Here is a 16,157-nt window from a genome sequence, read left to right as displayed (position 1 = left end):
GCCCAAAAACAAAAACTTCCAAAAAAAAAAAAAAAAAAAAAAGACTCTGTCTGAGAAGGCTGGGTGTAGTGGCACGTGCCTATGATCCCAACTACTCGAAAGGTTGAGCCAGGTGACACAGCAAAAAACCCTGTCTTAAAAAAATTAAAAGCACTGGCCCAAAGACAGAGTTCACCACAAGAGTGAGTGGTCAATTATAACCTGAGCTGCCTAAGAACATTCCATATTGCCCAGTTCACCTAGACAGAAAGGAAAACTGACACAGCAATTGGTGGGAGCTGCAGTCACCAAACCTCGGCCTGAACTTGGGCTCTACTGCCTCAGGGTGTCACTGAAACCTAACCACTGAGCTGCAGTCTATCAGTCTATCATGGGCCAGGCCATGGCCCATAACAGCGTGGCAGGAGGACTACAGGACCTGATGCCCAAGGACATGCTTAGCAGAGCAGGGCACTGCCCAGGGCCCCTCCCTGCAGCACTGCCCTCATCACCACCACCCCACCCCATGACCACTCCTGCCCTTTCCTCTTATTGAGCACCCCAGGAACTGAATTCGAGTCAGATGGCCAGGGGTGTGCTCATCCCACTTACTGAGTTTCACATTTTTTCTATATTTTCATAAGCAAAAATACATCATAACTTTTCCAACAACCCAACAGAAAACAATAACTCAGAACTATGACAGCCAGGGCCATCTCAGCTTTCCGAGAGAAGGAAGTGAGGAACCACTTCAGCCACAAGCCAGTGTCTAGCCATGGGTCTGACCCCAAGTGAGGAGGCTGAGGACCGACCGGGCACATCCTGCAGTGACACAGGCACAGGCACTGCTGGGGCAGAGCTATGGGAAATCGGCAAACACCAAGATCTTGGAAACAGCAGTGCCTTTGGGGAAAAAGAAAAGAGACATTTGTTCTGCTCCAGCAGACTAGATACGAAGTCTGGTCCCTTCCCAGATTTCCACTCCTCCTCCCAAGTCTGTCAACACTTCCTCTGTGCTCCTAAGGACTACTGCCTGACTCAGAACCAAGAACACCAGCCCTGAGTGACATAATGTTAATGAGGACAGCAATAGCCACTGCTTTGCTAGCCTGCTCCACGTACCAAGAACCTGGCACTAGGCACTTCATTGGACTGTTGCATTCCCGCTTCCTACACTGCCAGGGCTATTACCCCACCACGAGCTGGATGCTACTACTCCCCAGTTAATAGACGGAGAATGTGAAGTGACCTAGGAAGGGGACTTGGAGCCACGTCAGACCCTAGAGCTATGCTGGTACCCACTGAACCATACTGCCTCACACTCATGGCCAGGGGGTGGGTTGCAGTCATGAAGCCTAAAACCTAGGTGCCACTTCTGGCTCTGCCACTTCGGGCTGTGGCACTGTGGACAGGTCATATGAATAAATGAGGACGGGGGTCCCAAATCCTTCACAGGGTCACTGTGGGCACTAAAGCAGATAAGGAACCTGACAGGACCTGGCTCAACAGACATTGGCTGGATTCAAACATGGTTTTGGGGGAAAATTGTTGTTCATTCTAAAAAGTGAGCGAGGCTGGGAAGCTCTCCAAGTACCTCAATCAGCCATTTGCTTTGTACGAACTTCTGTAGCACCTGCTCGGCTTCCTTCTTCCTCATCTTCTTGCCCTTAAGTTGATCGACCATGTTCAAAATGTTTGTGGAAGAAGCGAAGCCAGTCTCTGAGTCAATAATCAACTCCAACTAGAAGAAACAGCAGGTGTCATCTATTAAATGGCAAAAGCAACGTTTAAGTGATGATGGCACTCCTGGCAGGGAGGCAGTAAAACTACTTGTGTCACAGGCAGGGCGGTACGCTGGTATGATGCTTCATGAAAACAATCTAGTTATATGTATCAAAAAGCATCCTTTTGCCTCAAAGGTCACTCCTATATAAGGGCATCCCAAATAAATCATCTTAATGTCCAAAATCAAGAAAGGCCACCTCAGGGCCAGCAGGTGGCACGGTGGTTAGGGCACTGGACTCTCGCATGGCTGACCGTGGTTCAGGCCCCAGACCTAGCGGCTTGCTTTCTCACTTCCCCTTTCTCTCTCTGTCTCTCTCTGGTCAAATTAAAATAATAATAATAAACAATATTTAAAAAGAAAAAAAGGTCACTTCGCCTCTTTTGCTTCCCGCCCCAACTCCCTGAAAGTAGGAAGCTATGAATGAACAGGGGGACTTCCTCTTACTCAGCAGTGGGTGGACTGTCATGACTGGCCTTGGTAGCAGACCTGAGCCAAGCCAGGCTAGGAAGAGAGAAAGCTCTGAGACTGCAGAAGCAATGTAGACTGAGGGCCAGGCAAGCTCCCAAAACCTCTGCTTGAGGGAGGGCGGGAACCAAGGGGAACCAAGGGGCGAAGCCACTTTCCTTATCACAGGTGTGTGCCACTCCTTTGGGAGTGTGGTTCTTCCCCTTTGGCTGCTAACTGTTCCCAGGAGTAATGATGCTAAAACCTGGTCCTTGGAGATGTGGATTCAACAGATCTGGAGTGGGGCCCAAGTGTCTAATTCTCTTTTACGTCTGCAGTTACTGTAATTGCATTGAGGTCTGAAACCACTCTCAGCCAGGTGCTTGGCTAGGTGTGAGACACGAGAGCGAGGGCGAAGCACACAGCTCTGAAGCCCAGTAGGACAACACCTCTCAAACTAAATGGGCAAACGACTCAGCAGGCAGCTTGTGAAAATGCAGGCTGGATCCAACAGTCAGGGTGGGGACTGGAGCTCAGCCTTCCTCACCATCTCCCAGGAGGTGCTACTGCTACTGCTGCTGCCACTCTGGACGGCACTTTGAACGGCTGGGAAGGAACGCGTCACTGCCCCTGAAGCCCTGTACTTGCTCACCCTGTCAGGGCTCACGCCTGACCAGCCAGCCCTTCTTTCCCAGGCAGCTGTGCCAGGGTAGGGATGGGGGGACCTTGAATTCCAGATGTGCTACACAGTGATACAACCCTCCGAGGACTTTCTCAGGCAGCGATGGTGACCTGTATTCCCCAGAGACCCTCGAAGATCACAGCTTCCACTTCCTCCCACAAGAAGCCCGGCCAACAGGCAGTAGGAGCTACTATACTCACAGCCTTTCGGAACAGGTCCAGCTCGTTCTCAGCAAAATCTGTGGCCATTTTAGAAACTGAAGTTGTAGCCAGGTTCACCTACAGAGTAAGAGCATGACAGTCAGACCGTGCCCTTCCCTCAGCTTCCTTCACTGTGGGCTTGCCCTCGCTCCCCTCCTCTCTCACCATCACTGGGCGCTGGTGCCCAGGCACAGCAGGCCACAGGGGTGGACTTAACCAGTCTTACAGCACAGACTTTGAGCCTCGGCTCAGTCAACATCCCCATCCTCGACCGCAGTCTGAGTGTGCCCAAGCCAAGGATGGGGGGCCGCCAGCTTCCCAAGCTACCCACCTGCAAGGGCAAATCTAAAACAAGGGGCTTTAATCCTTTAAAGCTCCCAGCACACTTTTTCTTTTCACAGATCCTTTGTCTTGTTCCAGGTGGGAAATCTTTTCTCCCTTTAGTCCCAGTATTTCAGACATGTGAAGTTACTTCCTTGCAGAGAACTGTCATAATGCAGAATCAAACCCCAGCAAACGCCAGCTGCCACGTCGCAGCAGAGGAGCTGTGTGTGCAGGGACCAGAGCACGAGGTCAGGGGCCTCAGGCTCTAGTTCCAGTTACCCTGACCCTGATAACCCAAGGGCAATGTAGGCCTCAGACCTGTGGTGAGCCCAAAAATGTGCACTGGCTCAGTGGGGTCGGCCAACTTCCGTTCTTTCTCCCCCTCACCTCAGAGCTCTCTTCAAGGCACTGCGCACTTATTCTCTACAAACAAGGGAGGGCTCTTCTAGTTCCTCAAAATGCCACGAGAGGGCTCTGCCTTGCACTTACCAGAGCGTAAATGGGCCTCCCATCATCTTCGGTGACTCCTTTCTTTATCTCAATGTACAAGGACTCCAAGACACTGTTAATGTTGTTGATGAAATCCTCCAAATTCTCCACAGTAGCATTGCCTGGAAATAAACAAGCAACAAGAAGAGGGAAGGGCGTCACCAAAAAAGTATGCCTTGTTTCACTCATCCCATCTGAGCACATGGGACAGCAAAGCCAGAAACGGGTGAAGGCTGTACCCTCTTGGGTGAGTGCCAACACCCTGTGGCTTCTTTCTTCCTGGAGCATTGGAAGGCACAGACAGAGGGCTCTGTAAGGTCAAAGGCCCTGCAGATGGTATCTAGACCATCAAGACTGCTGTGGTCTTCCTGTGTTTGCCCGCAGCCCCCAGCCTGCCTCCCAGTCACTGATCCCCAATCAGCACCTTCAATGCTTCACTGGATGAGCTCAGAACCTGCATGGGCTCCTGCACAGAGCACCCCATCCCAGCTCCCACCATGTCCTCACACACACCTCGGGCATATCTGCATTCCTTCTCCCCTTCATTCCATATCCATTTACTCAGCACTCACCTGCCAGGCCCTGTGTGCATCCCGGCCGTGTAACAGTGACAACAATCACAGTCAGGAACAGGAGATCACATCAAGCACTGACAAAAGGAGAGGCCCTGACAAGAGGCTTGCAGCCCAAAAGCACTGTCGGGCACTCCATTCGAGGACAAGGTACCCAGAGAGCCAATTCTGCAGGGGGCTCAGGTAGATGGATGCTGACTAGCTGGGGAAGGAATGAGGGCAGAATGGCAGATGGCTTCTGGGGGAAGTGGGGCCAATCGTACAGGGCCCACAAGAGGGGGAGGCACAGCTGTTCTCCCAGGGCGCCCTCAGGAGCAGAGGAGGGATGTGGTCAGCGGTGTCTCAGAATTACCCTTTCATATTGTAAAGCTCTTTAAGCCAAGACTATGTATTACTGTTTTCACATATTAAAATAATAAACTTCAAAAAATTCATGCCTTAGAAAGTCACTCTGGGGGAAAAAAAAACAGCAGAAAAAGAACAGACAACATGCTGTTATGTTTAAAACAATGAACAACACCAACAAAACACTGCAGAAAGAAGGCCTGGAAGGTTGCCTCTAAGCTAGCTACCACTAAGAGGGAGTGTCACAAGGCATGAGAGTTTATGTGTCTGACTTCTTATCTAGAGAAAGGATCTCTAAGCTACTTGTCTAACTAAAGGTTAATAAAGTTAAAAACAAACAAAAGGTCATGGGGTCAGCAGGTGGCATGGTGGTAAAGGCGCTGGACTGCCATATGGCTAACGGTAGTTCAAGTCCCAGGCCTGGCAGTCTGCCTCTCTCTCTCTCTCTCTCTCTCTCTCTCTCTCTCTCTCTCTCTCGTCAAACCAATAAATAAATAAAATTAGATACAATAATACTTAAAAAAAAAAAAAGGTCACATTGGTAACAGTGGAGAACATGGCCATGTGATAGACACAGCAACAATACAAACTCAAAACAAGCACTATCAAAGAAGCAGACTGGACTCAGGTTCAGAGAGCTGGATCCCACAAGGCCAATCATGCAGTTTGAGTCCTAGACCTGCTGGCTTGAGAAATACACTGGGTGCATGTGTATGGGTGCTTGAATCCTGACGAGATGGAGAAATGCTGGAGAAACGATGTGGCATGACCATGCCCCACTGAGGAGTGCTTTCTCTCTCTCCCTCCCTCTCTGTCTCTCTCTGGTAAGGGCACATACCCTCTGGCAATTCAAAAAAAAAAAACAATGGCAGTAATTCTGACAGGCAATTAATAGCAGAGATCCAATCTTTGATTTTAAGTAGTTTTTTGGTCTGTTTTTTGTTTTGTTTTGCTTGTTTTTTGCTGTTGGGTGAGTGCTTTTGACAGAGAGACAGAGAAAGTGATAAATGACTCGCCTAAGGGATGGCCATGCTGCAATCCCTTCTCCGTTCTCCTTTTGGGACTTGGGGCACACACATGCATGCACCAGCATGATTTTCAAGCCTCTGGTGGGGACTCAAACTGTACAGCCTGCCATGTTGGATCCAACATCTTAATCTCCATGCCACCTATTGGCCCAGTAGTTTACATCAAAAAGCAACTTAAATTAAAAATCGGCAATAACAAACGGGTGGATTAAAGACGCGGTAAAAGGCCTCAGCAGCTGGAAAACTGCGATGGGACATGAGGCCAATTTCCGGCCTCCGTGCCTCTCTCTGCACGTGTATGCTTCCTTCTTGAGATGCCCTTCTCCCCACTCCCATGCTGCCTGCTCCTGGCAAGGGTCAACTTGAGGGTCCTTTATTCCAGGAAGCATTCTCTTTTGCCCCCAGTGCAAAGGGCTTTGGTGCTTTCTTCCTCTCCTACACTATGCAAAACCACTCTCTGCAGGCCCACAAGCCTGACTATGCTTTACGAGACTCTGCCCTCGGCTTTGCCGGAAAGACCCTGCGGACTGCTCAGCTCTAGGAACCTGAGACACAAGGTAATCAGACATTCAAGAACCATCTCTTACTGAGTGAGTGACAGGATATTTCGTGGGCAGCAGCTACTCTGTCCACCCTATATGACCCAGTGGCAAGTCCCAACTCCTTCTGAAAGTAACAATTCACATTTTCCACCCAACAGGCCCCCCTGAATGTCGTTCAGGAAAATGTGGTCTGTGGGCAGATCAAAAGCATTCTAATAGATCGGACTTTCCAAATACCCCATCTGCAGGGGACTGAGCCCACACCCCTCTCTGCCCTTGCCCTCTTCTCACCACCACCTCCGGTTTGTTGTCCAGCCTCATTTTTCAGAAACGTGAATGTGTTTACTGTACTTTCTTGGAGAGAGAGAGAGAGAGAACCACAACCACTTCCTACTGTGGTGCCCTCGCTGCCGAAACCACGCACCCACTCGGCTGCTCATGTCCCCGGCTCTTACCCTCTCCTTCCTCGCCAGCTGCCCGTGTCGGGGGGCGCTGCTGGCTTGAGAAATACACTGGGTGCATGTGTATGGGTGCTTGAATCCTGACGAGATGGAGAAATGCTGGAGAAACGATGTGGCATGACCATGCCCCACTGAGGAGTGCTTTCTCTCTCTCCCTCCCTCTCTGTCTCTCTCTGGTAAGGGCACATACCCTCTGGCAATTCAAAAAAAAAAAACAATGGCAGTAATTCTGACAGGCAATTAATAGCAGAGATCCAATCTTTGATTTTAAGTAGTTTTTTGGTCTGTTTTTTGTTTTGTTTTGCTTGTTTTTTGCTGTTGGGTGAGTGCTTTTGACAGAGAGACAGAGAAAGTGATAAATGACTCGCCTAAGGGATGGCCATGCTGCAATCCCTTCTCCGTTCTCCTTTTGGGACTTGGGGCACACACATGCATGCACCAGCATGATTTTCAAGCCTCTGGTGGGGACTCAAACTGTACAGCCTGCCATGTTGGATCCAACATCTTAATCTCCATGCCACCTATTGGCCCAGTAGTTTACATCAAAAAGCAACTTAAATTAAAAATCGGCAATAACAAACGGGTGGATTAAAGACGCGGTAAAAGGCCTCAGCAGCTGGAAAACTGCGATGGGACATGAGGCCAATTTCCGGCCTCCGTGCCTCTCTCTGCACGTGTATGCTTCCTTCTTGAGATGCCCTTCTCCCCACTCCCATGCTGCCTGCTCCTGGCAAGGGTCAACTTGAGGGTCCTTTATTCCAGGAAGCATTCTCTTTTGCCCCCAGTGCAAAGGGCTTTGGTGCTTTCTTCCTCTCCTACACTATGCAAAACCACTCTCTGCAGGCCCACAAGCCTGACTATGCTTTACGAGACTCTGCCCTCGGCTTTGCCGGAAAGACCCTGCGGACTGCTCAGCTCTAGGAACCTGAGACACAAGGTAATCAGACATTCAAGAACCATCTCTTACTGAGTGAGTGACAGGATATTTCGTGGGCAGCAGCTACTCTGTCCACCCTATATGACCCAGTGGCAAGTCCCAACTCCTTCTGAAAGTAACAATTCACATTTTCCACCCAACAGGCCCCCCTGAATGTCGTTCAGGAAAATGTGGTCTGTGGGCAGATCAAAAGCATTCTAATAGATCGGACTTTCCAAATACCCCATCTGCAGGGGACTGAGCCCACACCCCTCTCTGCCCTTGCCCTCTTCTCACCACCACCTCCGGTTTGTTGTCCAGCCTCATTTTTCAGAAACGTGAATGTGTTTACTGTACTTTCTTGGAGAGAGAGAGAGAGAACCACAACCACTTCCTACTGTGGTGCCCTCGCTGCCGAAACCACGCACCCACTCGGCTGCTCATGTCCCCGGCTCTTACCCTCTCCTTCCTCGCCAGCTGCCTGTGTCGGGGAGCTGCCACGCTCTCCTCCCTCGCTGACCCACAGTGCTCAGATGCCCCTGTGCCATAGTGCTCTTTCTCAGTCACCACCCAAGGACCAGCTTCTCTTGCGTCCCGTCACTCCTACCTCAGCTGTCACCCAGTTCAGCCACCTTCAACTGATCTTCATCTGGGTGGCCACATAGGCGGCACATGCCAAGCGGCCAGCGCTGAGCGTGGCTCACTAAGCTCCGTCACGTTTCTATGGGACCCTTGGTAAGTCCCTTCTCCTTTCTCTCATCTCTCAAGGTCACACACCATCTTAACTCCAGCCTCAGCAGTGTCTAGAACATTCCTCCTTTGAGCCCGCTCTGCCACCTGTCCTGGCTCCAGCGACCCAGCCTCCCCATCCTTTCACCTCCTGTACAGGCATTCACTGACCAGACTCGGGAACACAGAGCTGGGGTTCCCGAGCGCAGGCCTCCCTCCCGGTTCCCAAGCACTTCTCACATCACACTACGTTGCAGCTACCAGTCTGGCTGCCCTAATACAGAGTCACCTAATAATGGCTGGCTGCCCAGAGGCCATTTCCCTCCCTAATGGGACCCTAGCCTTTTTCCTTCCTTTCTTTTTTCTCTACATTGCCTTTCTGCTATGTTTGTGATTGTGGTGGGAGGAAAAACTCCAGGTTCTTACATCTGAGGAACCAGCAGACAGGAGGGTGGAGAGGCCAGAGCTTAGGACAGTCCAGGGTGGGCACAGAACCCCTGTTGGCCAATCAGACACTCTCGTGACCTGAATGAGGGCCAGAGGGCCAACTGTTAGCACCTCCATCCAGCCACTAGAGGGAGAGGAGCTCTGGCTATGAGGTGCTTTCTGCCCATCCCCCAGCTTGGCCCAAGCTGAATCAGATCTGTGGCCCACCCCCCCACCCACCCCCCACCCCCGAGAGCATCCTGACACATTCCTTTCTAGGTGGCCAGAAGGGTCTCTGCTTGATACAAAGATCCTCAATGTGCCCACCAAGCATCAAGGCTGCCATAGCTTGGTGTTTCCCAGCCTCAAGTCTTCAGGCCAGCTGCTCTGCTCCCTTCCCTGACCCAAGCCCAGGGTGGAAAAGCTGCAGTGTGCACATCTGTACCTCTGGCCCCAACATTCTATGAGCCCATGGTCATGACAAAGTGCATGAGGAAGACCAGACCAAGTGATTCTGAGGTAACAATTTCCAGTCTTGGAAAAATATTTTCAGGGATTTAAGATAAAGATAGTCAATTAATAACATGACTCCTATCTTCAGAATCCAGAGCCTACTGAGAAAAAAACACAGGTTTTAGTTTCAAAATATTGAGTATTTTACAGGGATAGCTGGGTCAGAGGCTGGGTTTTCTGGCACCACTGACTACCACCAAACTGCGGGCAGTGATACAGAATGGCCAGCCCTGCCCTTTCTCAGAGAGCAGATGCCCTCGCCAGGCCAATCAGCACCACCTTTGAACAAGTTTGCTAGGTCAAACCTATTGATATATATCTTGGGTGCCACCTGTGTTTTCTGTGCTTATAAACAGGGTGTGCCTGCATTTCCTAGGGCCCGTGGGAAAGTAGCTGTCGGGTGAAAACAACAGAGCTGCAAACGTGTGACTGTAACTCACCCTATTACACACCCCAAGCACTATCATTAATTTGGCCCCATTCATCATCGCAAGCAATAACTCTGGAAAATGAGTTGTTAATATCTTTGCATACAAGAGGCTCAGAAATATTAAATAACTTGCAAAGAGTATTCATAATTTGGAAATGCAGCCCAAGCCTACCTGTCTCCAGATGCCAAGCTCCTGGACACTAAGTCACAGTCTGTAGAGAGCAAACATGAGAAAATACCCTATACCAAAGAATGTCATCCTGCCCGCCACCTCTCCCTTCACTCTCCTGCTCTCCTATGGCTTCAGAGTCACAAAGAGGGACTCAGCCCACATGGAGAGATGGGCATGGAGAGATCTGGGCATCACCTGACAAAGACACCAGGGGCAGTGCTGAGGGTGCAGGCTCACAGGGTAGATATTCTGGGAGCCAGGTTCAGTAGGTCGAGAGGCTGGCAGGTGGCTTAGTGGTTACTGTGCTGGACTTCCACATAGCAGACTGCAAGTCCTGGCCCTGGCAGCTTGCTTTCTTATTTTCCTCCACCTCTGTCTCTCTGTATGTGCTCTATAAAATTAAAAATAATAATAATGATGATAATAATAAACAAAATTAAATTAAAAATTCTTTAAACCCCCACCCCCGAGAGCATCCTGACACATTCCTTTCTAGGTGGCCAGAAGGGTCTCTGCTTGATACCAAGATCCTCAATGTGCCCACCAAGCATCAAGGCTGCCATAGCTTGGTGTTTCCCAGCCTCAAGTCTTCAGGCCAGCTGCTCTGCTCCCTTCCCTGACCCAAGCCCAGGGTGGAAAAGCTGCAGTGTGCACATCTGTACCTCTGGCCCCAACATTCTATGAGCCCATGGTCATGACAAAGTGCATGAGGAAGACCAGACCAAGTGATTCTGAGGTAACAATTTCCAGTCTTGGAAAAATATTTTCAGGGATTTAAGATAAAGATAGTCAATTAATAACATGACTCCTATCTTCAGAATCCAGAGCCTACTGAGAAAAAAACACAGGTTTTAGTTTCAAAATATTGAGTATTTTACAGGGATAGCTGGGTCAGAGGCTGGGTTTTCTGGCACCACTGACTACCACCAAACTGCGGGCAGTGATACAGAATGGCCAGCCCTGCCCTTTCTCAGAGAGCAGATGCCCTCGCCAGGCCAATCAGCACCACCTTTGAACAAGTTTGCTAGGTCAAACCTATTGATATATATCTTGGGTGCCACCTGTGTTTTCTGTGCTTATAAACAGGGTGTGCCTGCATTTCCTAGGGCCCGTGGGAAAGTAGCTGTCGGGTGAAAACAACAGAGCTGCAAACGTGTGACTGTAACTCACCCTATTACACACCCCAAGCACTATCATTAATTTGGCCCCATTCATCATCGCAAGCAATAACTCTGGAAAATGAGTTGTTAATATCTTTGCATACAAGAGGCTCAGAAATATTAAATAACTTGCAAAGAGTATTCATAATTTGGAAATGCAGCCCAAGCCTACCTGTCTCCAGATGCCAAGCTCCTGGACACTAAGTCACAGTCTCTAGAGAGCAAACATGAGAAAATACCCTATACCAAAGAATGTCATCCTGCCCGCCACCTCTCCCTTCACTCTCCTGCTCTCCTATGGCTTCAGAGTCACAAAGAGGGACTCAGCCCACATGGAGAGATGGGCATGGAGAGATCTGGGCATCACCTGACAAAGACACCAGGGGCAGTGCTGAGGGTGCAGGCTCACAGGGTAGATATTCTGGGAGCCAGGTTCAGTAGGTCGAGAGGCTGGCAGGTGGCTTAGTGGTTACTGTGCTGGACTTCCACATAGCAGACTGCAAGTCCTGGCCCTGGCAGCTTGCTTTCTTATTTTCCTCCACCTCTGTCTCTCTGTATGTGCTCTATAAAATTAAAAATAATAATAATGATGATAATAATAAACAAAATTAAATTAAAAATTCTTTAAAAAGAAGTAGATTCAGGCCCACTCAGTAGGCTAGGCCCACCAGGGGTCAGCATGCATGGCTGCAGGTATTGCAGAGAGAAGGCAAAGGCCCAAGAGAGGACGGACCTGCTAGTTCTTCAGCAGCAAAAGCTGAAGGGGCGCTCAGACATGAGGCTCCTGTGGCCAGGCTGCGTCTGCACTCATTAAGAGAGTTCTTTTCTATGGACTAGGGGCTGGCCCCACTCATTTTGAGTGACTGGTTTTTCTAGTTACCTCTGTAAATAATCTTTCCTTTTCTTTTAAAATTAAATTTTAACTTCACCAAAAAACCTTTTCTTGTTAAATCCAGGTCCCTGCTTCGCAGAGGCTGCTGGAACCTAGGGCTCACCGCGCACTTGAGTAGCAGGCAATCAGGAAGACTGCTACCCTAACCTCTGACCAACGAATAGTTTTGTTCTAAATTAGGCACCAAAGATAGGAAATGCCATTTTCAGGCAGAGGAAATAACAGCAGAAAATAAGACCCCAGGGGACCAAAACACTTGTGGCTGCCCTTGCCCTGTGCCAGTGTCTCATCTCATATGCTGGGGCAACTGGCAGGCCCTGCTGAGCACCGCACTCAGGACAGGGCAGGAAGCCTGGATCAGGCACAGGCGCCGGAACAAGCTGGCTGCTCAGGGACCCCTCCTGGGCCAGGAGGACAGCAAGGCTGGCAGGCAGGACACCAGGCCAGAGAAGTGCGAAGGGCTACAGCAGTTCACCTGTCAGCCTATAGCTCACAACAGAGGCCTGAAAAAAAGGACTCCCTTGACCTACAGATGTGTGGGTGCAAAGATAAGCACTGCTGAAGGCACTGCCAGACGCGGCCAGTGAGCAGAACTGTCTCCTACGTGCTACGCAAGCATCAGACAAACAGTCCTCTACCCCAGGACATCAATTCACTGTGTGCTGTGGACTGTCCCTCACATTCTCAGCAGACCCTCACGTCATGCCTCCTTCACAGCAAGTCAGCAAGAATCACTGTTTTGTTATCTCTTTCTTTTAATTTATAGAGTGGGATAGAGGGAAAGAGGCACTCCTGACAGGGTCTTCACAACCATCCCCAGTCATGGCCAGGATCACAGGCACACGCACGCACAAGGAGGAAAGGCTGGACCTCCCACATGCGGCTGGCGCTGCAGAGGGTGTGTCACTGACACTGTCGGACAGCCCATGACTCTGTTTTTCTTTTAGAGGTTTTTGCCTTAGGGTACATACACTCACTGGAGAGAGAAAGACAGAGACAGGGAAAGTAAGAAAGCACCCCTCAGGGGGAAGGGCCACACACAAACCCTTTTCCTCCTCTTGGGAGAATGCACACACATACACACGCCCCTGGTATGACGTTCAAGCCACCAAGTCTGGTGCTCGAACCACAGGCAACCATGTGAGAGTCCAACGATGTAACCACTATGCCATTTAATGGCCCCATGTCTCTGTTTTTCAAAAGAGGACATCAAGGCTCAGAGAAGATGACCTCTAAGATGACAAGTCTAGACTAGAAACCAGGTATCAGCCATTAATTCAATGCAATGACAAAGGGTCTTGAACATTCATGTTTAAAAAGAAAGTACATATGCAGTGATGTCTGGTAACTTAATATAATATGTTGGGAAGTAATCATCGCTAAAACAAGACTCAAATGAGTTTACCACCATTTGAACTGGGTGATGGGTACTGGGGCTTTGCTGCACTAATCTCTGCTTTTCTCTATGTTTGACTTTTCTACAGTAAAAACCAACCAAACAAACAAACAAAAAAAACAACAAAACAAAACAAAAAAACCAACTTTACTGCACAATAATCATGTAACTTGGCTGCTTAAACCTCAGAAGTCTTTATTTATTTAGCCGGAGGACATGTGAGAAAGCACCTGCCCCCCCATGGGAGATGGGCACACAGCAATCCCTTCTCCTCCAACCCTCCCTCCTCTCAGACTTTTGCACACATACACATGAGTGCCTGGCATGTTTTTCAAGCTGCTGGGGCTAGGATTCAAACTGTGTGGTCAGTCATGTGGGACCAAGCTCCCTTAACCACTAGGCTACAGGGCTGGCTAATATTTGGATTTTTATAAGAAATCTCTTGGGGACCAGAAGATGGCATAATAATTACGGTGCCAGACTCCCACATAGTTGACCATGGTTCAAGTCCCAGACCCAGTGGCTTAAACTCACACTGGGCACATATGCCTGTGTGCCCAAAATCCCAAGAGGAGAATAAAGAAGGGATTGCAGCATGGTCATCTCCCCTGGGGGATGATTTCTCGCTTTCTGTCTGTCTCTCAGGTAAGCGAACACGCCCTATAGCAAAAAATCTCTTAAAAAAAAAAATAGCAATCTCTTGGGTATTTTCTGTTTACTGTAGCAATTTTTTTTAAATGAAAAATGCTGTAGAGCAAGCAGCCATGTCTGTGAGCTAGATACTTCTGACATTCCATCAGCTTTCAAATTCTGATGTAGGCTGGAACCTTGATTTAGGGAGACACAGTAACTAAAAAGGCCACTCTGTCCCCTGACCCACAGAGAAGAGGCTATTGTTTCTCACCCTGGCTGGATCACAGACAACTTCAAGGAGCAGCCTGTGCTGCACACATTTCCTTGAGAAACTGCACGTACAAATGTGAGACAGCCAGACCATCTAAAAGCAGAACTCTGACCCACAATCCACAACATCCAGCAAGGGGGCAGCCCGTCTCCTATCTGCTGAGAATACCAACCTGAAAATCTGAAATCCAAAATGCTCCAAAGTCCGAAATGTTTTGAGTGGGACATGATGCCACACATGGAAAATTCCACACATGACTTGATGAGGCAGGTCATAGTCAAACTGCTGCAATATATAAATACTATATAAATTACCTCTGGTTGTGTGTATAAAGTACATATAAAACATGAAGTACTTCCATGTTTAGACTTGGGTGCCAACCCCGATAGACAGCTCATGATGTAGACATAAATATTCCAAAATCTGAAAAAAATCCAAAATCCAAAAACGTTTCTGGTCCCATGCATTTTGGGTAAAGTATGACAACGTTATCCAGTTAGCCTCGAACTGTAAGCATCAGCTTAAAAGGACCAGGACTTGATTAATAACTGACTGGTTCCCCTAATTGGTGTCCCTGTTCCCAACTTAGGGCAAACCAGAAAAAGTCAATGCACACCCTTAACCAAGAGCATCCTGGAGGGACACCCAGCTCTGGTTGGCCCCCTGCAGCTTCCCCAGGAAAGTCTCCTGTCAGGGCACACTGGAAGCCTCCCCACACCCCTGCCTGGTTAAAGCAAGATAGGAATACATGGCCTTACCCTGTTCACACTTAGACGCTTTCTGGCGGCAGGACTCAACTGTGTGCCCTGTCCCAGCAGGGACTTAGGGGAGGGACTAAGCTGTGAGTCAGACATGACTGGTCTGCTGTTTCACACTGGCCCTTTCCCCAGGTCACCATGCCCTGTTCTGAGCCCTGTCTAGTCTCTCCACCTGTCCTCCACATTCACCTAAGCCTAGGCTGAGCCCGACCCCTCTGCCCAAAGCCACCAGGCTCCATCACCCTCACCCACACTCCAGTGTGACCTGTTTCTTGCACACACTCTACATGCTACACTCCAATCACAATCGCCACACGAACTCCTCCCATCTCCGCCCGGCACGTGTATTTCCTTCCACTTAAAAGTTCTCTCCCAGATCTCTGCACAAACAGCAGCTCCCCAGAAAGGCCTGACCAGAGACCGTGGCCAACAGCATGCCCCCAGGCACACTCACTGCACCTTCTTTCAGTACTTAGCACCCCAAACTACCACATCATTTGCCTAGAGTCCCCTCTTCACACTTACTGGGCTATAAGTTCCCTGAGGGCTAGGATTCCGCCTGTCCTGGTCACCACTGTGCCCTCTACACCAAGAACTGTCAGGACAGAACAGTCAGGACATACTGCTGACATTCTAGATGCATTCACTGACTGACCCAGGAAGTGGGCTGGACCAGTGGATGGACCAATGGGGGGACCACGCTTTCTGGATCTCCTGAAATGATCACCTCAGCACTCCAGTCTACATAATCACAGTCATTTCCACTACACAACCACACCAGCGTAATGGATCAGTGAGCATGCCCACAGCCCACCCTGGGAGCTGATGTCATGGAGGGGACATGAAGAAAAGTGGGAGGCAGCAAAAGCCGTACTGAGCACACACCAACAAGTACTCTGTGCCACGCACCACATATGGAACCTTCAAAAAGTTCACAGCAAAGTACAACTAAAGTACTTTACGTCGGTGCAAAAACCTCAGAAATCCAGGCATCCTTTTCTATGATACA

General features: G+C 49.4%; 1 protein-coding gene across 4 annotated transcripts in view; it reads right to left on the bottom strand.

The window, feature by feature from the left end:
* NSMCE1 (NSE1 component of SMC5/6 complex) overlaps positions 1 to 16,157 on the bottom strand; it is a 50,128-nt gene that overhangs the window by 9,940 nt on the left and 24,031 nt on the right. For 3 of the 4 annotated variants that reach the window (XR_334521.3, XM_006148262.3, XM_006148261.3), the window contains 3 exons: positions 3,905 to 4,026; positions 3,092 to 3,169; positions 1,574 to 1,720 (listed from right to left, as the gene is read on the bottom strand). Coding sequence is in view for 3 of the 4 variants with exons in the window: in XM_006148262.3 (XP_006148324.1) it covers positions 1,574 to 1,720; positions 3,092 to 3,169; positions 3,905 to 4,026 (347 nt within the window). In the remaining variant the exon portion in view is untranslated. Of the gene's footprint in view, positions 1 to 1,573; positions 1,721 to 3,091; positions 3,170 to 3,904; positions 4,027 to 14,562; positions 14,676 to 16,157 lie in introns of all 4 variants that reach the window. The other variant, XM_027771794.1, reaches the window with a different exon arrangement.

This window comes from Tupaia chinensis, unplaced genomic scaffold, assembly GCF_000334495.1.
Source record: "Tupaia chinensis unplaced genomic scaffold, TupChi_1.0 Scaffold000231_1, whole genome shotgun sequence".
Taxonomy (NCBI): Eukaryota; Metazoa; Chordata; class Mammalia; order Scandentia; family Tupaiidae; genus Tupaia; species Tupaia belangeri.
Note: the sequence above shows the minus strand (reverse complement) of the source record. Positions and strands in the feature narration are given on the sequence as shown.